The sequence below is a fragment of the Sminthopsis crassicaudata genome, chromosome 1 (genome assembly GCF_048593235.1).
Source record: "Sminthopsis crassicaudata isolate SCR6 chromosome 1, ASM4859323v1, whole genome shotgun sequence".
NCBI classification, from domain to species: domain Eukaryota; kingdom Metazoa; phylum Chordata; class Mammalia; order Dasyuromorphia; family Dasyuridae; genus Sminthopsis; species Sminthopsis crassicaudata.
Genome location: NC_133617.1, coordinates 399166664 through 399194461, shown reverse-complemented (window position 1 = coordinate 399194461; position 27798 = coordinate 399166664). Strand labels below are relative to the sequence as shown.

The 27798-nt window shown below is 39.1% G+C and overlaps 1 protein-coding gene across 2 annotated transcripts in view; it reads left to right on the top strand.

The window, feature by feature from the left end:
• SRL (sarcalumenin) overlaps positions 1 to 27798 on the top strand; it is a 68265-nt gene that overhangs the window by 21322 nt on the left and 19145 nt on the right. Inside the window, exon 2 of one of the 2 annotated variants that reach the window (XM_074279998.1) lies at positions 20953 to 22251. The exons of the other annotated variant lie outside the window; for it this stretch is intronic. Coding sequence (XP_074136099.1) covers positions 20953 to 22251 — 1299 coding nt within the window. The remainder of the gene's footprint in view (positions 1 to 20952; positions 22252 to 27798) is intronic. 2 annotated transcript variants of the gene reach the window in all.

Below are 27798 nucleotides of genomic sequence, written 5' to 3'. Positions count from 1 at the left end.
TCTTGACATGATTTGATTATATGTAGGGAAAGTAAATATGAGATAATTTTGAAGAATAGGACTTAGCAGCTGGGCAGATCAAGAAAGGTCTCTAGTAGTGGGAGGTGGACTATTTACATATGCTGAAATTGGCTCCCTTACAGGGTCCTTCAAAACTAGTAGGACTATTAACTGGATTCAACTGATTGCCCAAATGGAACTGGGACCTTCTTTCTCTGCCTGTATAGCTGGTCAAAGCCAAGTTGTCAAAGTCTGAATGGCTTTTGGTAGCCTAGTTGTTTTGTTCATTGTTCCCAAGTTGTTAGAAGGACAAATGAGATCACTACTGTTGTTGCTAATAGCCTTTCCAAGTGTGTTGATATTTTGGGGGATTTTGAAGGAAATATAATGTTTTTTCTCCATTTGGGTATTCAAATTTCAACCCATCTTTCTCCTTCCCCTTCAACTCCCCATTCTGTTTCTTAGTTAGAAATATCCACTTGCAAGTGGGCTAGTTTCTGAATATGCTTGTCACTTTCTCCATACAGATTTATGTTGGAAGTAGGGAATATGGATGAAGAGGTAGATTTGGGGTATTTTAGGGGAAAGAGAGAGGATACCACACTCTGGCATAACAAAGCCTGAATAAGAGAGGGAATTTGTGTTCATAGAAGCTATTAGTCAACTTTGGGTTGAAGAGGGTGAGTGTTGACAGCTGGGACCCATTCTTGGCCCCTGTTCCCCTCCATGGCATATTGCCCCCTCCTTCCTTTCTAGCCAGCTGGAACTGTATGCCAGGAATGGGGCAGCCACAAGGTTGTAACTATTGCATATTCTCAGCAACCTTTTTGATGGTCTGCTGGCTTGCTGGTGTAGAGGGAAACTGAGGCTCCCTGGCCTATGGACATGCTCAGCTTGACAGCTGAGCTATACAAGTTTCACAGGAGATTAAATAGATTGATTAATTAATGGATTACTGGAAAGAAGGGTTTGTACTGAGTCACACGCTAGGGTCAGATAATGTCTCTCTATAGCTATTAAATTTTCAGAATAAGAATTTACACCTTAGAAATCAACCAACTATACAAATCAGGATTTAACTTGTTGTTTTGTTGATTGTCTAGATTTAAATATATACCAGATTCTTTCCCCCACATCTTGACATTGCAAACAAACAAGTGTGGGTCCAACAGACCTCAGGGAAAGGGCAAAAGATGAGTGAACATAGAGCCTTTATATCTGAGATGAGGTTCAGATAAACAAGAATAATAAGAACTAAAATTTATATAGTATAGCCTAAGGTTTGTAAATTGTATTACATACAATTATCTCATTTGGGAAGAAAAGAACAGATCATCTGCAAGTTCATGCTTAGTTCCCATCCCCTTCTTGTGGTTTTGACCTTTCTATAGGTTGGGAGCAGGAATATAAAGGGTCATAGAAGTGGCTAGCTTTTCTGCTCCTTGACAGTGGAGATAAAATGTTAATAATGCAGAGTAAACCTAAAAGGATGTTGTGGGTGCATCTTCAACTCACCATTCCCTCCCTCCACTCCCTCACCAAAGAACTCATTGTTAATCATTTATCAGCATTTCATTGCCTATGTCCAAAGCTCATCCTGGTTCTAATCCCATCAGGAGGTATGGGTTTGCCTAGTTTGGTCTGGGTACCTTGCTGGTTTTATTTATTTTTTATTTTTATTTTTCCTGAGGCAACTGGGGTTAAGTGACTTGCCCAGGGTCACACAGCCAGGAAGTATTAAGTGTCTGAGACCAGATTTGAACTCAAGTCCTCTTGACTGCAGGACTGGTGCTCTATCCACTGCTCCTGTACCTTGTTCTTTATAGTAATTTCCTTATTGGAAAATGTTCTTTTATATGTAATATGTCATATATAACATGACAGAAAATATAAATATATTATTTCATTTGATTCTCACATTGTCTTTATGAGGTAGGCAAACCAAGCATTTGTTCCCTTTAATGAGAAAAAATATGGCATCATAGATAGTCTGACAATATTGGAGTCAGGAAAACTGGTTGAGATCCCAACTCAAACACTTAGTAACTGTATGGATATAATGTTGTAGAACTCTAGATTTAAAGTCAAGGGATCTGGGTTTAAATTTCATCACTAATAACTTGTGTGACTTTGGAGAAGCCTCTTTGGGCAAGCCGTGGAGTTTACTTCTCTAACCCTCGGTTTCTTCTGAAACATCGGAGTATAGGAGGGTTGGATTAAATGGTCCTTAAAGTCCCTTCCAATTCTAAATCTATGATCCTATTTTCCCTTCCATTGTGTAAATCACTTACCTCTATGAACCACAGCATGGTCACAGGGGAATGCAATAAGCATTATATCACAATAATAATGACAGAATCACACGAGATGGTGCATGGAAAATTCTATTCCAACTATAGAAAAGTTCAAGATGTCAGAAGATTGAGGCTAGGATTGGGGAAGGAGCTTGCCCAAAGACTCACAATGAATATGGTGATAGGGTTGGGATTAAAACTTGGGTTTCTTGAAGATTGTGCTTCTGGTGAGGACATTAAGGGACAAGTTGACCATATCAGTTTTGACCTGAAATCCACCTCGTTAATCATAGAGATAATCCAAATATCTAAACGTAACTCTCCTTGGCTCTTAATGACTCTGCCATCTTACCTCAAAACTGCTTATATTTTTGGCCTCTACCACCTTTTGAGGTTTGAGTTCCATGCTTTTTACTGATGTAAAAATGACCTCAAGCGGAAGCATAGCAAAGAGATTGGTGTGCCAGCCTTGAAGTCAGGAATATGATATGAAGTGTAGAAAGCCTAGGTTTGAATCCTGTCTAAAGTTGTATAATTCTAGCCACTTAACACCTCTGAGGCTCATTTTCCTTTTCTGTAAAATGAGAGATGGGACCACCATGACCTCTAAGTTTCCTTCTAGTTCTTAGACTATGTGATCATAGCAAGTCAATTAACTCTTCAGTGTCCTTAGACAACTCTCTAAGACTGCTAACTACAAAGGAATTGCTGGTATTCATTGATAGAAGGAGTTTCCACATGGGATGTTTTCCAACTTGAAATCACAAGTCTGGGTTTAAAAAATCAAATTTAGAATGTGGCGATTTGCCTTGAATTTTTAGGGCTTTTTTTTTTTTTTTAACTTCCAGCCTAGAGTTCTATCCCTCATATTTCATGGTATTCTAGATCTTTGATCTGAATTAAAAAGTCTGTTCCAGTTTTTGTTGTTGGTGGTCCTTTGTTCTTGAAAAAAATCAGTGAAAAAGATCATGAGTATGATCACTTTCCTTGAGTATGAATTGGATTTTTTTTTTTTTTTTTTTTTTGAGGCTGGGGTTAAGTGACTTGCCCAGGGTCACACAGCTAGGAAGTGTTAAGTGTCTGAGACCAGATTTGAACTCCGGTCTTCCTGAATTCAAGGCTGGTACTCTATCCACTGCGCCACCTAGCTGCCCCCAGAGTATGAATTGGATTTAAATGAAGCAGAGCTCTGAAATCTTCAGCCTTACTTTCTCCTCTTTTTAAAAAGTTTTTATGATATTTTATTTTTTCTAAATACATGCAAAGATAGTTTTCAACATTCATATTGTGTTCTAAGTTTTTCTTCCCCCATCCCTTGCCTCCCCTCTCTCCAAGATAACAAGCAATCTGATATAATTTAGATATGTGCAATTCTTCTAAACATATTTTCATATTTGTGATGCTCGGCAAAAAAAAAAAAAAAATCAGATCAAAAGGGAAAAAAATACAAGAAAGGAAAAAAAAAAAAGCCCAACCAAACAGACAACAACAACAAAAGGTTAAAATACTATGCTTTGATCCTCAGTTAGTCTTAATAGTACTCTCTCTGGATGCGGAAGACACTTTCCATCACAAGCCTACTAGGATTAAATCTGTCACAGTTGAACATCATATAATTTTGTGGTTGCTATATACAATGTTCTCTTCTCTTGGTTCGGCCCACTTCACTCAGCATCAGTTTATGTAAATCTTTCCAGGCTTTTCTGAAATCATTCTGCTCATCATTTTTTATAGAACAATACTATTCCATAACATTCATATACCATAACTTATTCAGCCATTCTCCAACTAATGGACATTCACTCAGTTTCCAGTTTCTTGCCACTACAAAACATTTTTGCACATTTCTTTCTTTTATTGTCCTTTGAGAGACAGACCCATTGCTGGATCAATAGGTATGCACAGTTTTATAGCTCAATGTTTCCAAATGCTCTCTAGAATGTGGATTATTTCACCATTCTACCAACAATGCATTAGTGCCCTAGTTTTCCTACACCCCCTCTAACATTTATTATTATCTTTTCCTATCCTCTTAGCCAATCTGATCACTTCTTCCTCCAGAGTCATCAAAGTCCAGTGGCAAGAAAAAAATCAAAACTAGAGATCACTCAGGATGTAGTGGGTGACCTTAGGCTTCCTAAATTAAAATCTTTCCTGGGTTTCAGTTTGTCTAAAGCAACACTTGTCAATGACTAAGGGCAAGTGATGGTAAATTGAGCCATCTTTTGTCTAAATTCTTAGACAAGGGTTAATTCTGAAGCCTGAAGAAGATCAAAGGGACTCTAGTATTGTTTGTGTATCATAGTGGAAAGTCTGTTGCTACTAACCTAGTGTGGTCTCTTAGAAGGGAGGAAGTACTGAGTTCATGGACCAGGCACTTCAAAAGAAACCCCAGCACTAATAGAGTTTTCCCAAAGTACTTGGGCTGGTCTGAGTTCAACTCTACCTTCAAAGACACATTCTACTCCTGAGCCCAGCCCAGCCCAGCCCACCATGGGATATGTAGGGACTAGGTGGAGGTTTTCATTTGACTTCTTGTAGAGAGACTGTATGGGCGCAGAAAAGCTGATTTCCTTAAGCTCCTATTTAAGTTGACATTCCACAATCCAGAAGAAAAGAGATTAGTAACTTGCCTTAATCAATCCTCCTGCTGGACCTGACCTATCCCCTCTCCTGCAGCCTATAGAGCTTAGATTCTTGCTGAAGAGTGATGATTTCTAGGTCCCTCTGGACCAAGCTCAGTATATGTAATGATTCAGTGCAAGGGATAGATCTCTCATTGTTTCTATCAAAGACCAGCTTAGAACAAAGTAGTGAAATGAAAGACTGGCGGCTGGTGTTTCCTTTAACACCTCCCTTCCCCCACCTTGCCTCTCTTCCTCTCTATCAATTCTTTTCTACCCTTCCCCAAGAATCCTGATGCTCTCTTGCTGCTTGTCTTTTCAGAAAGAAAACTCCTCATAGGAAAGCACCCACTGGAATGATTGGCACTGATATTGCTTGTCACTTTCCACTTTTGCCACTTACTGAAGTTATGCTTTAACTTTAATCTTTTGGTACTATCCCTTTTCTATTATTGATGGCTTGTTTCGCTTTCTTCTAGTACCTGTCTTTCATTTACACCATTGTATTTATTACATATATTACATATATACATATATTCTTTCGTTTCTTATTGGAGTTAGGTGACTTGCCCAGGATCACATAGCTAGTAAGTGTTAATTCAGATTTAAAGTCAGATTCCCCTGACTTCAGGGCTGGTGCTCTAGCCACTGCATCATCTATTTACCCCACCCCTACACACACACACACACACACACACACACACACACACACACACACACACTTCTTTTGGCCTGTATTCCTATGTGTTTGTGAATTCTTCATATTGGTCATTTTTTAGAATTCAAGAAAAGAAATTATTAAACTTTATTCATACAGAGGGTTTAAAATGTTCTGTCTCTTATGAGTGGATTTTTGGTTTTTATATTTTAAAAGAAGATGGGAAGAAGGCATTGTTTAATTCAAAGAAACAAATTATTTAGGCAGCAATATTAGATCTGTGGGAATTAAATTTTTTTTAAGGGAAAAAGAGAGCACAGAAATTATTGATAACTGTCCCTCCACTGGCCCAGTTATAAACCTGGGGAATTCTATAAGGCAATAATGGATCCTACTCATTCTCTGAGATCTTGTGATTTTTAAAAGTTTTTTTTCTCAATAGTATTTTGTTTTTCCAAATATATATAAAAATACTTTTCTACATTCATTTTTTGTAAGACTTTTTATTACAAATTTTTCTCCCTCCCTTTCTTACCCTGCCCACCCCCAAGACAGCAAGCAATCTAATATAGGTTAAATATATGCAATCCTTTTAAACATATCTCCATATCGTACAAGAAAAATCAGACCAAAAAGGGGGGAAAAGCACTAGGAAGAAAAACAACCAAACAAAAAAGTGAAACTACTATGATTCGATTAATCTCATAGTTCTCTCTTTGGATGCAATGGCATTTTCCATTGTGATATATTTTTGAAAAATATTTTGTCCCATGATCTCAAGATACCTTTTTTGTAAGAGAGGGTGAGGGTGGCTTTGATCAGGGAATGAGAGAGAACAAAGAGTTGGATTAACTGCCATGCCTGGCAGGGCCAAAGCCTCTCTTAGAGGAGATGGGAGTGGGAGAAATGACGCATGAGGAGTCATTCCTGTAATTGAGTACCTTTGTCATTACCCTGCCTTCTGACTGAATGATCTCAGGGCCAGTACAGGGACAGTCTGTAGTGATGGGATCATATTCATCTTTAGGATCTTAGCCAGGAGGCTCAAGAAACCCTCTAAGAACCATTGCCTTTTCCACTTATCATTTGTGTAAAACCATCTTTGTGTAGAAAATAAGAGATGCTCAGCAGAATATCTAAATATGGAATTCTAGGGAAGAGGATTCACAAGTATTTTTCCTCCTGACTAAGCTGCCTGTTTGTCTGCAAAGTTGTGTGGAACTCTTAATTATAGCAAACACTCATGGAGTGCTTTAAGGTTTGCAAAGTAAACCTCATTTGATTCTTACAGCCACCCTGGGAAGTAGATGCTATTATTATTCTCATTTTATAGATGAGGAAACTGAGGCTGAGAGTAGTAAAGTGATTTGATCACATAGCTGTTAAATGTTTGAGGCAAGATTTGATTCAGGACTTCCTGACTCTGGGGCAGAGCTTTATTCACTACAACATCTAGCTGCCTGAGGAAAACTCCATGCAAAATAAGAAGAAAAAGATTAAGCGATTTTGGACAATAAACATTTAATGACCTAAAAGAGATTAAAAATTAGTTTGTGTCAGCAAAAGCTCCTTAGGCACGTTTATTGACTCCAGTGAAACTTACAATCAATCAAGCTTTTTTCCCTATGTGCCAAACATAGTGTTAGGTAGTAGGGCTACAAAGATAAAAATGAAATAGTCTTCACCTTCAGGGAGCTTGACTGGGGAGTCAAATTATATCTGTGTATATGTAACAATGGTTGGTGCATTGGAGATGCCTAATGAATGTTTATCACTGATTGGCTGCTACAAAACAGATACAAAAGAAATAATATATAATTTTGGGGGCAGATACACCAGGAAAGATTTCATGTGGGAGGTAACTTTTGAATTGATCTTTGAAGGAAACATGGGATCCTAAGAATTATTCAGAGAAAGGACGAAATCTGCAGTAGCTGTGATTCACTACTTATCATCACTTCCTTAAATATTCCCAGCTGCTTGCTCTCTATGAGATGTCAAAGCATCTAGCCAAAATGCCTGACTTATGACTTGTGAGTTCTCTGGAAGCTGGGTACAATGGTAGCCTTACCTCTCTGGGCAGACGTTTTCAGGGAAGGAAAATAGAAATGATTGCTTTGGGAACCCTGGCTCTGTTGCTTGTGTGCATCATTTTTATGCTTGTACTTGTAAAAAACAAAAATATCCCTATGACTATAGATTTAATGCAATAGATATATTAAAGAGATAGAGATGAGAGGGTTGGGGGGAAAAAGAAATAAGAATAAAAAAGGATGCCAACAGAGAAGACACTGATTCAACACAAGAGGGTCATTATAGGAAGGCCAGATGAGTGAGGAATATAGTTGAAATATAACTCATGCAGCTAGGGCCCATAAGTGAGACTAGTACAAATGATGAATTTCAGGAAGTGGTCACATTATTCAAAATTATAATTATGGGCAAAATATGTTTTGGCTCAAGGGAAATATGCAGTGCAAATTCAAATAATGCACCACTTCAAGGGATTTCTTATTAACACTAATTGGGACTTAACTTCGTAATTATGTGAATATACCAAAAAGTGCACTGCACTTGTCAATAGAACACCTGGGGTTTAGTCTTGACTTTTTCATTTACTTGCATTCTGGCTTTGGGCAAGTCACGTAATCCCTATAAATCTCAATTTTCTCATCCATAAAGTGGAGATGATAAGAAATGAAGAAATCATTTTGTAACGTAAAACTCTATATTAAGCATGAACTATTTTTATTATTGGGTTTTGAGGTTCTTAACTGAGTTCCTTTGCCTTCTGCACCAACTTCCAACAAAGAAAGAGAGGGCCCAAGATATTCCAGGTCAGTCAGAACACAATGTCTAGAGTCCTGACTCTTTGGCTTATGTTTCTAGCTTGAGCTTAAATACCTTTTTTTTTTTGTGGGTAAAAGCTGATGGGGATCTGTTAGTAACAGTGGGTTAACATATGTTGCTAATGAAGACAAGGTCATAGGCATGGTTCCCTAGGGAGTCAGGTAGCTTTGTTCTGTTTCGAGGCTGCTAACTATACCCTTGGCTTCAGCCAGCTGTCTTGCAAATGTGTGTGCTATTAGTCACACGTTTGAGGACTGGATAAGAATATGTAGATGACTCAGTGGGAGTCTATCCCAACTGCTGAAAGTTCAACTCAGACAAAATTGTACTCTTAATTCATCATGATAATATCATTTTGTATATATTATTATAAAATTATTATTATTATTATATAGCATACCCTATATAATACTGCCCCGACTTGTACTCATAGATGGATCCTCAGATAGAAGATTACTCTCAGGACTCAAGGATGTACCTACCCTGTAACACTACTAAAATGAAAGTTGGTGAGCCCCTATCGATATACTTTCCATTAACAATCATGTTGTAGACTCAGCAACTCTTAGTAAAGGCATTTATATCAAAGGTCTAGCAAGAATGACAATTACAATTACATTACTCCCACAAATCTATACCATACCCATAAAGAAAGTAGCTAAAACTTCAAGTAAAGTCTTGTACAAGATTTACATAGAGAATTCATATAATCAAGGCAATTCACAATTGCATCACATGATGCATAGTTTTTATGTCCTTTCATGCCTCCAGCTTCAGGACAGTTGCAATTCTTGGCTAAGGTACTGTTGTGCTATTTCAGAAAGAGCAAAGACTCTTTCTAGGACTCAAAGAAGTCTCCCCATTTTTATTCTCTCAGGGCCTCTGTCCTGAGGTTTGCTACTTTCCAGGCAGAAAGTGGGAAAGAAGAGCTCTTTGACGCTAATTTTCCCTTCCTAGTACACAGCTTGCCATGATGATAAATGTCCCTCTAACTTATGGTGACTAAGGAGTATTTTTCCCTACATTTCATCTCCCTGGGCTAGATCATAACAAAGCAATGACCATTTGCCCAATAATGACCAAAGAATTCCTGATAGTCCAAGTAGATCAGAATATAGGGAAAATAGAGAGAGACAATTTATTCCCTGGAGAAAAGTTAATTGTTTCTACTGGCTACTCCACAGCTTTTCCTGCCTTTCATATGTAAATGAAACACTCAAAGTCTCACAAATTTTACAAAGTATAAATAAGCCAATTCAAAGTTTTATATCTTTTACAAGGTATAAAATGATCCACTCAGATCTGAGATATCCATTTTTAAATCTTATCATCTCTTTTACTTCTCTCTTTCATCCTGTGAATTAGCTAATATGAAAAGGGCTCTTACATATAAAAACTTTCATAGCCCACATTTTTATGGTGCTTTAAGAGTTGCAAATGCTTGCCTCAATAAACACTCTGTGAGTATTATTTTTCTCATTTTCATTTCAGGAAACTGAAGCTCAAAGAGATAAATGATCACTATTATCCACATTTAGCTAGTACATGTCTGAATCAATCTTCCAATTTGTCTTTTGACCCCAGATCTGGCTTTCTTTCCACTGTACCACACTGTAGGGAGAACTGCAATGAAAAGAATTGTACTAGGAGTAGGAAAATTTGGCTTCCATATCTGTCTCTGTAATTAATGAGTCACATAGCTTTGATAGAAATACTTCTTATCTCTGGGTCTCAGTTTACTAATTTTAAAAATGACTAGACATTAGATAAGATATTTTCCAGGATTCCTTCCAAGGCTAACAACATTCTATGGTCTTGAAAAGTATTGAGGGCCAATTCAAGATCAAATCATTTGTAGAAGAGAAAAGAGAACTACCTTAGAGATAGCATAGAGGCTGTGGGTCATGAAGGAAGGAGGAACTTGACTGTAGGAATTGAAAGGGGATCTCCTAAAAGGAGATAGTAGCCAAAGTGGGGATGTGAGCAGAGAAATACAAAAATGGCCCACACAGTCCTGTGGTTTTGGGCGGCTGCCTGCAGGGTGAGCGGGAAGGCTGTACCAATTTGTCCTGGCACACTGGTTTTCCCATTGTCCCCGGGGCTGAGGCTGGGGCCCTGCCGAAGCATGAGCTCTGATGTAACTGCCTGTTGCTGTCAAGGGGCCGGCCGGCTGCCTTGGCAGCAGCACATACAGTACTGGACTCCACGTCCTGGGGATAGACCAGGGCTCATCTTACAATGGACTCATTGCAGGAACAGTGTCAACTTTCCCCTGCTCCCACCTCTGCCCCTTCTGCACAGTGTCTTAGGGGCCGACGGAAGGCTCCATAGAGAGCTACATCCTCCCTTCTCATTCTCACTCCTACTACCACCAGCTACTTCCCAATCCCAGTTGGGTCCGATTTGACTTAATTAAATTTTGCTTGAGATTTCTGAAATCTCTGGGTGATGAAAGGGAACAAGATATCTCAGGGGAGAAACCTGGCCCAATGGCATAGTTCTTTGTTAAAAACCAGAGCTCAAAAGGACTTGAACTGAGAGGCCTTCTGTGTCTTGTTGATGTCTCCTTCCAAGCTGTCTCTCAGATTTTAATCCCTAGAAAAAAAGGTCATTGATGGGAATCTTCACCCAAAGCCTCAGTTCATTTAACTGAAAATTAGTTGGCAAAGGGTCAAGGGTAGCTCAGCATCATATATTTAAAGCTCAAGAAAAAAATTTAAAATCCCACAATCACCTTAAATAATACCTTGAAGGTCATGGGAAAGAACCCTCCCTTCCAGTGATCTGGAGTATATATCATGCTCTTGGAAATAGGAGATAGATAGTAAATTGGTGTCAGGGAGACCTGGGTTCAAATATTTTCTGACACTTTCTAGCTGTGTGACTGTAAGCTTAATCTTAACTTCTCTGAACTTCAGTTTTCTCACCTATAAAATGGGGATAATGATACTTCCAGTGTCTACCCTATAGTGTTGCTTTGAGGCTCAAAGTGGGGTCACAAAGAGTTACACACTGAAAACCAATAATACCTATACTGCTTTCTTTAAAATAACATATTTACATAGTGCTTTAAGGCCTACAAAGCCTTTAATGTAAATAATTTCATTTTATCCTCATGCAACTGGTAAAGTAGATAATGGAAATTTCATTAATACCCTCTTGAGGCAGCTAGATGGTACTCTAGATAGAGTGCTGGACTGGAGTCAGGAAAACCTGATTTCAAATCCAGCTTTAGATACTTCCTTAGTTATATGATCCTGGGCAAGTCACTTAAATCTACCTGCCTCAGTAGATAAAAATGGAGATAACAATAGGAACCAGCTCCCAGAATTTTTGTGAGGATGAATTGAGATACCATAGCTGAAACTCTTTAAAAACTTCAAAGCACTAATTATGCTAAGGAGGAAGGGGAAGAAAAGGAGGAAGAAACATTAGATAAGTTACATGACTCGTACAAAGTCACATGGCTAATAAGACAGATCTGTGACTTGAACTCAGATCTCCTAACTTTAAGCCCAATGCTTTCCACTACTTCACAGTGCTTATTTTTCTTTATAGTTTTCAAACCACTTATGTATACCAAATGTGATCTGATCCTGCCATACTAATTCTTGCATTCTTGCAAGAGCTCCGTGGGGTGTGCAGGATTGACTTTTTTTTTTTTTTTTTTTTTTCCTGAAGCAATTGGGGTTAAGTGACTTGCCCAGAGTCACACAGCCAGGAAGTGTTAAGTGTCTGAGGTCATATTTGAACTCAGGTCCTCCTGACTTCAGGGCTAGTGCTCTATTCACTGCACCACCTAGCTGCTCCTGGACTGACATTTTTCTATACTAGTCAGCCTCTGTGTAATTATTTATAGAAACATAGAATGTCGGAGCTGGAAGATCCCCTCCCTTTTTCTCTTTTTTATCACTGAATCCTCACAAGATATCTTGGGGTTTATTGGCTAGATTTCTTTCTTAAGGACCAGTCCTTAAGCCAAAAACAATCTGATTCTAATTGACCACAAATAGATCCCAGGTCAAGCCCCATTTAGTCATTTTTAGGTCTTGATAGACTCAAATTGAATGTAAATAGCAGTCATTTCTGATTCATTTATTTATTTAGATTGATTTTTCTTAAAGACTAAATGAAAGAGGAGATTCTTTGCCTCACTTGCTATCTAGCTTTAATCACTGACTGGATGTAGCCTGTCAAACTGAGACCGGCTGAACATCTTAGCTTAAAAAGGCCAAGGTCTCCCACTGCATCCAGGGCCATCTCCAGTTGCTTTGATCTGTATTTTGCCACTGGACCCAGATGTCCCTGGAGGGGAAAGTTGAGGCAGGTGACCTTGCACAGCTCCTTCTCACTTAAATCCAATTCATTTGCATGTCATAGTATCATGGTCCTGATATCATGGTCCTCTTCAAGAATGAAAGACAAACAACAAAAAAGTCCATGAATTTATATGTAACTGGAAAATGCTTAACAAAGTAAAAATATATTAAAAAATTAGAAAAACTTAAAAATGACTAAACTAGCTTTATAGTATCTGATTACCCTCTTCTGCTTATCATTGTCCTTCCTAAAATGCGATATCCAGAACTGAATGCAATATTCCAGGTGTGATCTGACCAGAGCAAAATATGGTAGAATTTCTATCTTTCTAGTCTTAGACACTGTCTATCTTAATGTAGTCCATGATTGCATTAATTTTCTTGGCTTCTATAGCTACCATTGATGTACTGAACTTGCAGTCACTAAAACCCCCAGATCTTTTTTAGACTACCTGTCCTCTCATCATTCCCTAATGAAAGTTTTTTTTTTTTGAATTGCAAAATTTTGTGTTTATCTCTATCAAATTTCATCTTATTAGATTCAGCTCAATTTTCTAGCTTGTATAAGATCTTTTTGGATGTTAACTTTGCCATATAAAATGCCAACCATCTATCTCAGCTTTGCAAATTTGGCAAGCATATAATCTATGCTTTCAGCCAAATAACTGATGAAAATGTTCAAGACCTGACAGAGCTGAGTACAGATTTCTGCAGTAGTCCATTGGAAATCTTCTTTCAAGGTGATATGAAATCATGAATGACCGCTTTTTGGGTCTGGTCATTAATCCATTTCTGATCCATATTTTCCATGTGAGGGAAATAAAAAATTAAGAAGCTAGGCAAATATTTAAAAACACATGGCATACTAGTAGCACAGCTGAGACTATAATCCAAGCTTCCTGTTTCTGTAACTATTGAGGGCACCAAGAGATTTCTTATTTGATATCAACTTCACCACTTAGATGTTTCAGACATTCTTCCCTTGCTCCCCTTAACCTATTACGGAATTGCCATTTATAGATTTCTTTGAATCTGTTTGTAGTTTTGTCTATATCATTACCTAAACATCAACCTAAATATATTCATTTTCTTTCTTTTTTGATCTGATCTTTCTTGTGCAGCAAGATAATTATACAAATATGTTTAAATATTTTGGAGCTAACATATATTTTAACATGTAAAACATATATTGGAAAAATTTTTATACAGATGTAGAAAAAGAAAGAGAAGAGCTAAGTCATTCATAGTTGAATATCACATAATGTTGCTGATACTGTGTACAGTGTTTTCCTATTCTTCTGAATTCACTTTACATCATTTCATAAAATTATTTCCGGGTTTTCCAAAATCTCCTTATTTATCATTTCTTATTTTACAATAATATTCTGTTACATTCATATTGTATAGCTTGTTCAGACATTCTCTATTTCTAATATTTTGTCTCCATGAAAAAGGCTGCTATAAGTATTTTTGCACATGTAGACTTGTTTCCCTTTTTAATGATCTCTTTGAGATAGAGACTTAGTTTTGGTATTACTGGGTCAAATGCTACGCATAATTTGATTGACCTTTGGTCATAGTTCCAAATGCTCTCCAGAATGGTTGGATCAGTTTACAATTCCACCAATAGCACATTAGTATCCTGATTTTGTCCTTTCCAACATTTATCATTTTCCTTTTTTGGCACATTAATTCTAATAGGTATGAGGTGGTACTTCAGAGTTGTTTTAGATCACTTCATATGCCTATAGATAGCTTTAATTTCTTCATATGAAAACTACCCATTCATATTCCTTGGCCAGTTTGTCAAATGAGGAATGGCTTGTATTCTTATAATTTGACTCAGTTCTCTATATATTTGAGAAACGAGACCTTTATCAGAGCCACTGTAACGATTGTTTCCCAGTGTTCTGCTTTCCTTCTAATTTTTTGTTTGTGCAAAAGCTTTTTAATTTAATGTAATCAAAATTATCTATTTACATTTTGTAATGCTCTCTACATGAACCTGTTCATTCACTTAACTTCTTTAAAAATGTGAATGCTATACCATGTGTTTAGTATTGCTTTAAATTTTGTATTTTATATTACTTTATTGTCAATGGTACCTTTTAGCAAGATTTTTTTTTCCTTATTATTTTAAATGAGGTCTATTTTTGCTTTTGCTTTGAGATCAGTATTTTTTTTTTTACTTCAACTGAATCATAATAGACTGTTTTTTATCCCTTTACTTTTACTCTGTGTATGTGTCTCTCTGCTTCAAGTAAACAACATATGTAGGATTCTGGTTTTTGATCTACTCTACTATTTGCTTCCATTTTATGGGAGAATTCATTCCATTCACATCCACAGTTATGATTACTTGTTGTGTACTTTCCTCTATCCTATTTTTTTCTCCTGTTTGATCTCTCTCTCTCTCTCTCTCTCTCTCTCTCTCTCTCTCTCTCTCTCTCTCTCTTCTTTTACCCTCTCCCTCATTGATAGTGTTTTGTTTCTATCTACAGTTTCCCCTGGTCTGCTCTCTTTTCTGTCAGTTCTCTCCACCCCTTTTGTTGTTGTTGTTTATTCATTTTTTTTAGCTATTTTTCTTTTTTATAAATTTATAAATTTGAATTCTGCTTTAGGGGTGGTAGGGGAACTGTTTTAGGTTTCTTGGTCTAGGGTCTGCAGGCCCTGGCTAATTACTTAGTGCCACAGTTGTTGCCCTAGACCCATGGGGACCCTCAGGTCTGTTGTTGTGCTGATGGGGTGGGGTGAAGGATGGCTGGTGCAGTTGAAGGCCACAAGGGTCTGGCAGCTTACCTGGTACTGAGCCAGGGTTGTAGTGCTCGAGTCTGGCATGTGCTAAGGCAGGTGGGATGTTTTTCATTTCCCCAAGGCTTCAATGAAGCATGTATGTGTGTGTTTGTGTGCTGCTATCTCTTTGCTTAGGTACCCATAGGATCTGTGTCTACCTGCTTGCCTGCAGCTATGATGAAGCATGTAGAGGTTTAGTAGATGAAAATGGCCTATTTTGCATAGTAAGCTTTTTGAGAATGAGGACTTTATCTTATTTAGCTTTGTTTCTGCAGCTATGCCTATCATTGTGTATTACACATAGTAGGGACTTAACAAATTAATTACAAATTAATAGTAGGGGTTTAATGGCTTTCCCAGCAAATGCATAAGGGGACAGGCAGCATGATGCCAATAGTTGCTACTCCAGAACTGTGGTAAATGAAGTTTGGCTTTCCTTCCCCTCTTCTGGCCCCTAAGCAGACCAGGTGCATGGAAATTAAGAGGGAGGTTTGCCATTTTCCATTCTCTCATAGTCAATTCCTCTTCTCCATCTTCTCCCCTCAGACTGATCAGGGGCTATTTAGTTTAGGAATTCAAAACCATAGCATTTGAACAGAACTTAGAAATCCAACCTCTCCCTTCCTGCCTCCATTTTTTTTTAGAATTGAGAAAACCTAGGTCCTGAAAAGTAATGAGATCACATATTTAAAGTGAGAAGGGTCCTTAGAGATGATTAATCTAACCCTCACTTTTCAGAAGAAGAAACTGGGACCTAGTGAGGTTGGATGACTTGCTCAAATTATGTAGCTAGTAAAGGATCTGGAGCATGATCTGAATCCAGTTCTTCCTGACTCTACACACAATTAGTAACAGAGCTGCTATCAAAGTCCAAGTTTCCCCCCCCTTTTTTTTTAATTGAAGCTTTTTATTTACAAAACATATGCATAAGTAATTTTTGAACACTGACCCTTGCAAAGCCTTCTGTTCCAAATTATTCCCTTCTTCCCCCCACTCCCTTCCTTAAATGGCAGGTAGTTCAATACATGTTAAAATATATGTTAAATCCAATATATGTGTAGTTATATTTATATAGTTATCTTGCTGAACAAGAAAAATTGGATCAAGAAGAAAAAAACCGAGAAAGAAAACAAAATGAAAACAAACAACAACAGAAGGAGTGAGAATGCTATGCTGTGGTCCAACTCAGTATCCACAGTTCTCTCTCTGAGTGTAGATGGCTCTCTTCATTACTGAACAATTAGAACTGGTTTGAATCATCTCTTTGTTGAAGAGAGCCATGTCCATCAGAATTGATGTTCACATAGTCTTGTTGTTGCCGTGTATAATGATCTCCTGGTCCTGCTCATTTCACTCAGCATCAGTTCATGTAAGTCTCTCCAGGCCTTTCTGAAATCCTCCTGCTGGTCATTTCTTACAGAACAATAATATTCCATAATGTTCATTTACCACAATTTGTTCAGCCATTCTCCAATTGATGGACATCCATTCAGTTTCCAGTTTCTTGTCAGTACAAAAAGGGCTGCCACAAACATTTTTGCACATACAGGTCCCTTTCCCTTCTTTAAGATCTCTTTGGGATATAAGCCCAGTAGTAACACTACTGGGTCAAAGGGTATGCACAGTTCGACAACTTTTTGGGCATAGTTCCAAATTGCTCTCCAGAATGGTTGGATTCATTCACAACTCCACCAACAATGTACCAGTGTCTCAGTTTTCCCACATCTCCAACATTCATTATTATCTTTTCCTGTCATCTTAGCCAATCTGACAGGTGTGTAGTGGTATCTCAGAGTTGTCTTAAATTTGCATTTTTCTGATCAATGATTTGAAGCACCTTTCATATGACTACAAATAGTTTCAATTTCGTCATCTGAAAATTGTCTGTTCATATCCATTGACCAATAGAACCCAAGTTTCCTAAGCCCCAGTCTAACACATTTTGCCTTATTACACATTGTTGCTTTCACAACCAAGAGCTACTCTAGGGAAAACCCCAAGCACTGGCTGTCGTAGGGGTTAATGGTAGGTCCAAGGAAATACTAAAGAAGGGAAAGGGACCTGTATGTGCCAAAATGTTTGTGGCAGCCCTTTTCGTAGTGTTTAGAAGCTGGAATGGATGTCCATCAACTGGAGAATGGTTGGGTAAATTATGGTAAATGAATGTTATGGAATTTTATTGTTCTGTAAGAAATGACCAACAGGAGGAATACAGAGAGGCTTGGAGAGACATCAACTGATGCTCAATGAATTAAGCAGAACCAGGAGATCATTAAGCACTTCAACAATGATACTGTATGAGGATGTATTCTGATGGAAGTGAATATCTTCAACATAGAGAAGAGCTAATCCAATTCCAATTGATCAATGATGGACAGAATCAGCTACACCCAGAAAAGGAACACTGGGAAATGAATGTAAACTGTGAGCTTTTTTTTTCCTTCCAGATTATTTTTACCTTCCGAATACAATTCTTCCTTTGCAACAACAACCACCACAAAATTCGGTTCTGCACATATATATTGTACCTAGGATATACTATAAGATATTTAATATGTATGGGAATGCCTGCCATCTAGGGGAGGGGATGGAGGGAAGAGGGGAAAAATTCGGAACAGAAGAGAGTACAAGGGATAATGTAAAAAAAAAATTACCTATGCATATGTACTGTGAAAAAAAAGTTATAATTATAAAATTAATAAAAAAAATAAAATTCTAAACCAAAAAAAAAAAAAAAAAAAAAAAAAGGTAAATGGTAGGCCACTTGAGAATTGGAGATGGAGCATTCTCATCCCAAGAAGGACTGGCCTACATGTAGTTGGATAGTTGCAACCTTTGTGGTAGGATTTTGGAAAGAGCCAAAAGCTCCACTTTTTCCTCTGTCAGATCAAAACTCTTCCCCACTTTGTTCTTACAGCTTGCTTGAGTTCTAGAACTCTTCATTATTTATGGTGTCTTTTTTTATTAAAAGGCCTTTGTCTCTTGAAGACCTATTAAGATGGACAGGTATCTTAATTATCTGGGGCTTATTAATTAATTATCTGAATTTGTAAAATAGGATTGAGATGGGATGATTCCCTAAGACTCTTTCTAGCTTTGACATTCTATGATTCTTGAGATCCAGGAGAGTTAGACATTAAGCCATAGTCACCCATTAACACCTTAATGTGGCTTGATTTATTTGGTGGAGGACTAGGATTTGGGACAGGTAAGCTTTAATGGTAGGGAAGGATCAGGGAGCAATTCGAGGGTATTGAGATTCAAATATAATGTCCTAGGTGACTTTCTAGCATTCATTACCAACAGGGGTGGGGGGGTGGGGATGCTGAAAGAGGGAGAAAGGTATCCTCAAGACAACTAGAAAGTGTACTATAGGAGTCAGAAGATTTAATCTTCTAGATCTTATCCTGATATTAAATATCTGTATGACCTTGGAGAAATCTTTTACTTCAGCTTGCTTCTCTACTACCTTGGGGATATTAGAAAGATCTAAGAACAAAATGGATGCTAAGACCCTGGGAACTTGCAGAGGAAATATTTCAGAATATTGTTGTTCTTATTGTCAAAGTTAACTAATACCTTCTTCCAGAATTCTGGATCCCAAAGAGATTGTTGAAAAATTATTCCTTCCATAGAGCTTCAGCCCTTCAAGATTGATCCTGATCTTAGGTGCCCCAAGTCTAAAGAGATTAGGGAATACCAGATTTTAGGGGTCTGCTCTGTCGCAGCAGAAGAGCATCCTTATCCCAGGAAGGCCAGCATTATGGATAGAGAAGAGGAGAGAAGTGAAACCAAGATGCTATTTTAGCAACCCAGAGTCTGGGATCTCTAGAGCCCGCTTCCTCAGGTAGGCATAGATATGTTTGTCTAACAGATATTAGGGCTCAAGAGAGTTCCAAGGTTGGGGAGGATCCTTTCCTTTTAACTGACCATTCCTACCCAAGTTCCCCCCATAGAAGGAGAGTTAATCTGAGGCTACAATTTGTTTTTCTTGTTTTCTATACTCTTTTCACACTTTCGCCTTTCAAGAAAGTCTGGAAGTCCTAGAGGGTACCTTTAGAAGACTAGCTTCTAGAGTTTAGACCATAAGGAACTCTATTGTAATTAAAACAAACAAACAAACAAACATACCTTCCCAGCCAAATTTATGCAAGGACTAGAGCTGCTAAGGAGAGCAGAGTTCTAATGAAATACCTGCCCTAAAGAGTACCAGAGGCTGTGTGGGACTTAATGAGGCTGAGAACCACTAAGTAATCCCCAAAGTATTTTTATGTGTAATTTGAGAGAATCTTGTTTGCAAACACCTGTTTTCACCCCATTTGTGGATAGATATATTAAAAAGAAATATTATGCTGGTAAATGACCCTAGAATCTGTAGGGATGGAATATAAATAACTGCTATTTTAACAGTTTGGCAATACCTGGTGTGGTGTTGAGCCAATCATATTTATTCATTCCTTCATTATTTTTATTTATTTACTAATTCATTTATTAATTATTTATTTGGTTGTTAATTTCATTAACATTTAATTTTTCCAAATATACGAAAAGATAGTTTTCAACGTTCACTTTTGCAAAATCTTGTGTTCCAAAATTTTCTCCCTCCCTCCCTCCCTTATTTTTCTATTTCCCAAGACAGCAAACAATCTGATATAAGTTAAACATGTGCAGTTCTTTTTAAAATAGTCTTTCATGCTTATTTATTTTTTTAATTAAAGCCTTTTATTTTCAAAATATATACATGAATGATTTTCAACATTCACCCTCATAAAACCTTGTGTTTTAATTTTTCCTTTCCCCTTCTCCCTCCCCTAGATAACAAGTGATCCAATATACATTAAATATGTACTATTCTTTTATACACATTTCCACAAATATCATGCTGATGTGCAATTCTTCTAAACACCTATTTCCATATTCCCTTTTAAAAAGACTTAATTTGCCATTCTTATGTTCCCTTTTATGTATGCAGTCATAGGGGTCTCATGGAAAGTGTCTTGGCTTAGGGACTGACCACTAAGCTAGAGAGCTATGTTTTTTAATCCCACTTCTGCCTCGAAATTCAATTTAACAACATTTATTAAGTGCCAATTATGTGCAAGGCATCTGATAACATAAGAGAATAAAATTTTTTAATTGTCCTTACCCTCAAGGAACTTACACTCTATAAGGGTGTAAATTCTTTTTGGATCAGTTTTGACCTCTTGTAAAATGGGGCTAATTACATTTTCCCACCTACCTCAAAGGCTGTTATGAGAATAAAATGAGCTAGCAGGGGTAAGACCCTAGGGTACTATATTTACCAACTAGCTCCTCATCCTGTGAAGGTGAAGGTTAGCTGTAGTTAGACTTTTTTGAGGAGCAGACCAAGTGCCAACCCTGTGAAACTGACTGATCATGTTCTGATCATTTAGAACTGCAAGTCTCTGCCTCGGGTGGCACGGAAGATGTTGCCAATTTGTTGGAGAATCAGTTCTCAGCTGGAGACCCAAGTCTAGAGGAGGAGAGGGCACTTTATGCAGACCCAGTCCCTTCAGAGAAGAACCTGCAGCTCCATTACACAGATGACAATGAGGCTGAGAATTGGGAGAGGAGAGAGGCTGGTGGGGAGCCCAGGCCCCCTGCTGATGCTGAAGGTCACCATAGCCCTGCTTCTGACCCTGAAGCCAATACCTCTGCCTTAGAGTCGGCTCTGCCCTGGGAAGCTGCTGCTGAGGCTGGAGCTGCAAGGGAAGGGGAAACCCCTGAAGAAGGAAAAGAGGCCCCTCTGGAGAAAAAGCAGCAGGAACTCATGGAGGGAGATGGTGCAGGAGGGCAAGAGGCAGAGGCTAGTTCTGGAGAAGGAAAAGGAGGACCCCTGGAAGAAAAGCAGCAGGAGCTTATGGAGGGAGATAGTTCAGAAGGGGAAGGGATTGGGGCTAGTCCCTTGAGAGGGGAGGCTGTGACTGAAGGAGGCTCAGAATCTTCTAGTGCAGGAGAGGCTGAAGGTCCAGCTGGAGAGGGAGAGGAGGCCACTGAAGTGATGGGAGAGGTCCCAGGAGAAGAGGAAATGGCAGCAGCAGAACCTGAGTCTCCTTCCAGCTCAGAGCACAATGGTGGCCAGGATTCTATGAGAGAAAACGGAGACCAAGAATCTAGGGAGGCCCCAGGAAGCAAGGAGTCAGAAGTGACACCAGAAAAAGAGTTATCGGAGGCTGATGCAGATGCAGGAGGGCTTAAGGAAGGAGAACAAGAGTTGGAGGCTGGGGCAGAAGTGCCTGCCCAGGGAGAGCCCCAGGGAACCTTGGAGGAAAATCAGAACTTGGAGGGCTCAGCCCCAGCCAAGGCCAGTGAGGCAGAAGGCACTGACAGCTCTGCGGCACAGCAGGAGGCTGAGCTGCTCTCTCCTGAAGGTCAGGTTTCACTAGCAACCAGCCAGGAGTTGGAGGAGGCATCCTCTGAAGAACAAGGGGAAGAGGAAGATCAGTCTGAGGAGAAATCTGAAGAAAAAGCTGGGGAAGTCAGTTCAGAAGAAGAAGGGGAGGTTTCAGGGGAAGCTGTGGCTGCCCAGGAAGAGCCAGGAGCCACAAGCCATGAAGAAGGGGAGGTTTCTGGAGAAGTTGTGGCTGTCCAGGAAGAGCCAGGAGCCACAAGCCAGGAGGAGGAAGAAGCCAAACGGAGCCCAGAGGAGACAGTCTCAGCCCTTGAAGACTCAGAAGTTCCAGGTTCCCCAGGCAGGTGTCAGGGTGAGGGGATTCTGACCATTATCCCCTAAAGGGAGCAAGCCCTCTTATTCCTAGGTCCAAAAAGGGCCCTAATCCTCCCAATGTCTGGACATCTGCTATTGGCCCTGTATGCAGTAAGGAGTGGAGGGAGTAATGATGGGGAGTGAGGTCCCCTGAGCTGGGAGTTTGCACTGGTGCATGATTCTAAAGGCTAACATGAGGCTCCCTGTAGCTTCAAGTAGGAATGTTTGCAACTGGAGCAAGCATTACAAACCGCTCTTAAAGCAGGAAGGAAGAAGGGGACCCTCAGTTTTGAAGGGGAGTGAAGGAGTTAGATCTGGACCCTGTGAAGAGAGGCAGAGTTCTTGGTAAAACTCAAGGCCACTGCTAAGCTACACACCTTCCCCTATTTCACAGATTATCAACTAGTTCCAGAGAGGCAAACTGTCATAATGGATAGAGAACTGGCCGGAGAGTTAGGAAGATCTGAGTTCAAGTATCACCTCTGACACATACATACTTAGATGACCTTGAAGAAATCAACTAATATCTTAGTGCCCCAGGCAACTCATCAGGACAATAAGTTATAGAGAAACTGCCTACTATTTTCTATAGAGAAAATTTCCCATATTAATGAAATCACAGTTCAGGCCTTATTCTGTTTCTCTATTGTATTCCTAGGTTGTAAAGACAGTGTTTTTTTTTTTTTTTAAACTTTTTAACTTGGCAGCAAAGGACCCACTATATTGTAGGGGGTAGAGTTGTAATCCTTACAGGCAACAGAGAACTTTTTTTGAATGAATGGATTAAAAGAGAATTTGAAGGTACTAGGCCCCTCTCCCCCACAAAAACAAACAAATAAACAAAAAAAAACAACCAAAAACTCAATCAAAACCAAAACCAAAAAACCAACCAACCAACCCCCAGCTCTCAAAGTATTATGTTAGGTCTTAAGGGATCTTGGGTATCATTTATTCCAACTTTTTATTTTAGGGGGGAGACAATGGAGATATCAAGACCCCCATTACAGAGTATGGAAGACTCTGAAATTGGGGATGAGCTGAGGTCAAATTATGGAATTCAATTCTCATAAGATTTGTAGTATGAGAGTTGGAAAGAACTTGAGAAACCACTTTGTCCAATCTCTCTCATTTTACAGAGGAAAAAGAGGGTGCCTAAGCTGTATCACAGCAGGTTTCCAGATTATGGAAGTTTGGTTTCCCAGCTCATGTGAAGCAGAAGACCCTGGTGTCATTACTTAGGAAGAGCAGCTGAAAGTGGCCCATGGTCCTTTTGGGAATATCCTGGCCCCAATTTTATCACCTTGTAATCTCTCATAGGAAGGAAAATTCAAGGAGTCTGACTGTAGGGGTGTGTGGGATGGGCACAGATCTTAGATGGAAGGAAAAGATTTTTGGGATTGGGAGGGCAGCTGTGTTCACCCTCCAGCTAGGGTTGAGGTACTATATCCCTCTCCTGTCTCGACTTGCTTACCACTCCTTTTATCAGGAAAATTTGAGAAGCCTAGAAGAGCAAAACTTTGAGGGGGGGAAAGGGTCCCTGGGATAGAGGAGGCAGAGGTATGTTCAGAAAAAGAATGACCTCCAACAAGCACTGAAGCTATATCTCCCCTTCCTTTCCTTCCTCAGCAGAAGGTGCTAAAGAACAGCTCCTTAGGAGCCTCCCCACTGGAGCTGACCACTGTTAGTTCCTATGCTACCCCTCTGCCTGTGAGATAGATCTGTCCTTCTTAGTACGAAGGGGACTGGCTCCCTGAATCAGGGTGAGGTCTCCCTCCTCACCCTTGGCTCATGAGAGCTCGGACCTCTACCCTCCTTCAAAGTCTTCTTCTGCAGGTATCTTTTGTTGCCAGATTTTCCCAGCTGCACCTTTGAACTTCCCCAGCCTTCTTCTTAGGGGAGTGCAACTGGTTTAAATTTCCTGCCCTAAGGCAAAAAGATTTAAGGAAAGAAAATGGATCCAGATGAGAAAATGCATTGCTGCAGGAATGGGGATTGTCTAGCTTGGGAAAGAGAAGGCTGGAGGCAAACTGGGATCTGGGAGAGGGAGCAGGCAGTTAATAACAGGCAAAAATTATATGGAGGAATGTGGTACAGATGGTGATTAGCAGCTGTTCTCTAATTTTATTGAGGACAGGAAAAAGGAAGCAGGTTTTAATTTGTAGTTGGATAGATTTAGGAGAGACTTGAGGTAGGTGTGGCAAACTGACACCTCCTCTCAGGACAGCCAGCTGTGCAGTTTTGCCCCCCAGGTCCTAGACAACTGTGATAGAGTTTTCATCCTGATCCATAAACCATAGAAGACTTGGCTTCTTTGATTCTAAGGCACATGACTGGGATGGTGTAGACCTCAATATCCAGACTCTCACAGAGAAGTTATCAGATCCTAGATTTAGAGCTATTTGAGGCCTTAAGTGCCACTTGGTCCCACCCCTCCATTTTATAGGTTAAGGAAGTTAAGGCTTACTCAGCTAAAAAGTATTAAAGTCGAATTTGAACCCAGGACTTTCTGAGTTGAGATTCTATCCACTATACCTCTCAAGCTTCCTCTCAAGCGATATACTTTCCAGCAGAGTTGCAATTGGGAGTGCGTGGGTTGACCACATCTTTCTCCCAGAGATGAGGATGACCCTTTAAGTTCTTCAGTAGCATAGAAACAATTGACTTAATATCTCAGTAGGAAAAATGATTACTTTGTTTCTTCCTAAGTTAGTTCCTTGGTGGCCTGGCACCCCTCTGCTACCTTCCCCTGGTTCTCCGAACCTTGGGAGACCTCTAAACACCAGCCTCAAGAGTACCATTGCCTCTGCAACCTCTTCTCTTCCCCATTCCTAAACCAGAGCAGCCTCAAGCACATCTTGTCCTAGTCATCACCTACTAGTTGTAGTTCTGCTTTCCCAGGTGGCCCTCTTAGCTGCTGGTGGTCTCTTAGGGGTTAATTTAGAATATAGGTAGAGCTGAAGCAGCTTTGTACATTTACTGAGGAAAGTGCTGTGAGACAATCACCTGGCTCCCTTCATCAGCAGCGCCCAGAGTGGCAGACCACAGACCAGATTTCTTCTTTCTCTTTCTATCTCTGTTTCAGTGCACACGTGCAGTTAATCTGCTGCATTGGGGATGGAAAACTTAAATAAGTCAGTCACCCTCAGGACTCTTTAACTGCATTTCAAAAGGGTGAAAAGAGTAAATGAGAAAGATTCCTTTGCCCTATTTCCCCCAGAGTTCCCTTTCCTTCCCAGTTTCTTGCTTCTCTAAGGCTGAATGCACAGACCACAAAATTTCTCCTTTCACTTTCCTTAGTTGTTCTGGATTCCATCCTAGGATGTGACTGCTTTCTGACTTTCAAGCCTAAAATTACCTATTCTCATAAACTCATCATGAGTATTCATAGATAAATGGATAACCTCCATTCCTAATAACACATTTGCATTTTAACTATCCCGAGAAAAGCCTTATCATATGAGTGATTTTAATGATGGACATTGGATGATATCACAGAAGGGTTAAAAGGACATATTTTAGTTAGAAGGCATTAAGTTCCATATCATAGAAGCAGAGGCATGGGATTGAGACCAAAACCAACATGTTCTGGATTCAGCTTCAACTAGTTTGCTAACCACTGTTAAATTTTCAGTGTAAGCATTTACACCTTAGAAATTGGCAGTCTCTACAAATCTGGGCTTGATTTGTTGTTTTATTTATTGTCTATACTTAAGAAAGTGTTAATAATGCAAAGTAAACTTAAAAGCGTGTGTTTACATTTTTTTCTTCCTCTTCCCCACTCCAGCCCTATTGTTAAACATTTACTGGTACAAGTCTTATTGCTCTATAAACATTGTTTGAGCTCAGCAGGACAGTAGAAGGCTTACGGAATAAAGTCATCTCCAGATTGGCGCCCTGGTGACTATATGATGAGGATGATGATAATAACAACTGTATAGCTCTTTAAGGTTTGCAAAGTGTTTTATATCCATTATCTCATTTAAGTCTCACCACAGGTCAGGCCTGTGGGGATCAATATATCTGCCTTTATGCAAAAGACAAATCAAAGGTTGGGACACTTGGGCTAGTAAGGTTAGCCTAAGGAGCTGGTAACTTTCCCCACAGGGTGGCAATGGGAATGTACATAGGTGAGTAGTAGAGATTAATGGGGTACCGTAAAACGTCAAAGGAAAGAGATTTTTAGGATAAGTTGTCTAAAAACTTCGGGAACAGGGTGACTTTTTCCCTATTTAAATGTTCATATGGACTTTAAGTAAAATCGCTTTATAAAAATCTAAGCTTCAGAATGGAAAAATTCGAGTGATTCATCTAGCCAAAGAGGTTTTTCTACAGGGTTATTTTTTCAATAATATCCTCTTAAATCCTAAAATGGCATTTGCTTATATAACATTTTTTTTGGGGGGGGTTGCTGTTTTTTTTTTTTTTTTTCCCATTACTATGAGTTCTTAATGACTCTTCCTTATCTCTGGTAGAATCCTCCCTTTTACCTGAAAAGAGTAGCTAAAAACAAAACAAAATTGGCCAAATCTGAAAAATGTGTACTTTATTTAGTGCCTTCAGCTACCACCTCTGTGCTAAAAGGACAATTTAATGTCACTCCTCTCAAATCAGAGTTACATACAATTTTACAGGCATACACCTGACTAGAATAAAATGAAGTGAGTCCTTATTTACTAAGATTAAATCTTCCCTCTTTTGTGGACCCCATAGACTTCGTTCTTTCCTAGAGCTTTTCAGCTGCAAATCCAGGACTCTGAGAAACATGGCCTCTCCCATGGCCTCTCTACCCTTTGATACCCTCAGATGATCAAGATGGGCCGATTTTGGTTCTAAAAAGTATGGGACAAAATCAACTTTACTTAGTCAGAAGTTCTTTTGCTTATAAATTGGCTGAATGCTTCTTGTCTGACTGATTGACAGCATTCCTTAGTCAACTTGGCAGATTCAGCCCTGCAGCTCTGTTTTGCTGCACAATATCTTTGGAGATTTGTTTCACTAGTGCTCAGTTCTGTTGTTTTTCTTCCCCACTCTTTTCCAGATGTATTGGTTTCCTTTTTATCCAAGGTGCTCACATTATAGGATCATATATAGATTTAGATCTATAAGGAACCTCAGAGGCTATTATCTAACCCCTCATTATATAAATGAGGAAACTAAGACCCAGAGTGTTTAAATATCATGCTAAGGGTCATACAGCTAACAAGATAAGATGTATTAGTTTCCTTTTGTCTGTGCTGTCTTTCTATTTTAGTACCCCTTTGCCTACTCTGCACATTGTGCCAAATGTGCTTAATTGTATATAATGCATCTAAGGTGGTGGCCATGGATAGAATGATGAACCTGGAGTAAGGAAGATCTGACTTCCAACTGGACCCTGAGCCAGTCTGTAAAATGGTAGTATTTCTTACCTGTAAAATGGGAATAATAATAGTATCTATTTCCCAAGGTTGTTGTGAGAATAAAATGAAATATATTTGTAAAGTGCTTTGCAAACCTTAAATTATTATATGAATACTGGCTATTATTATTATTA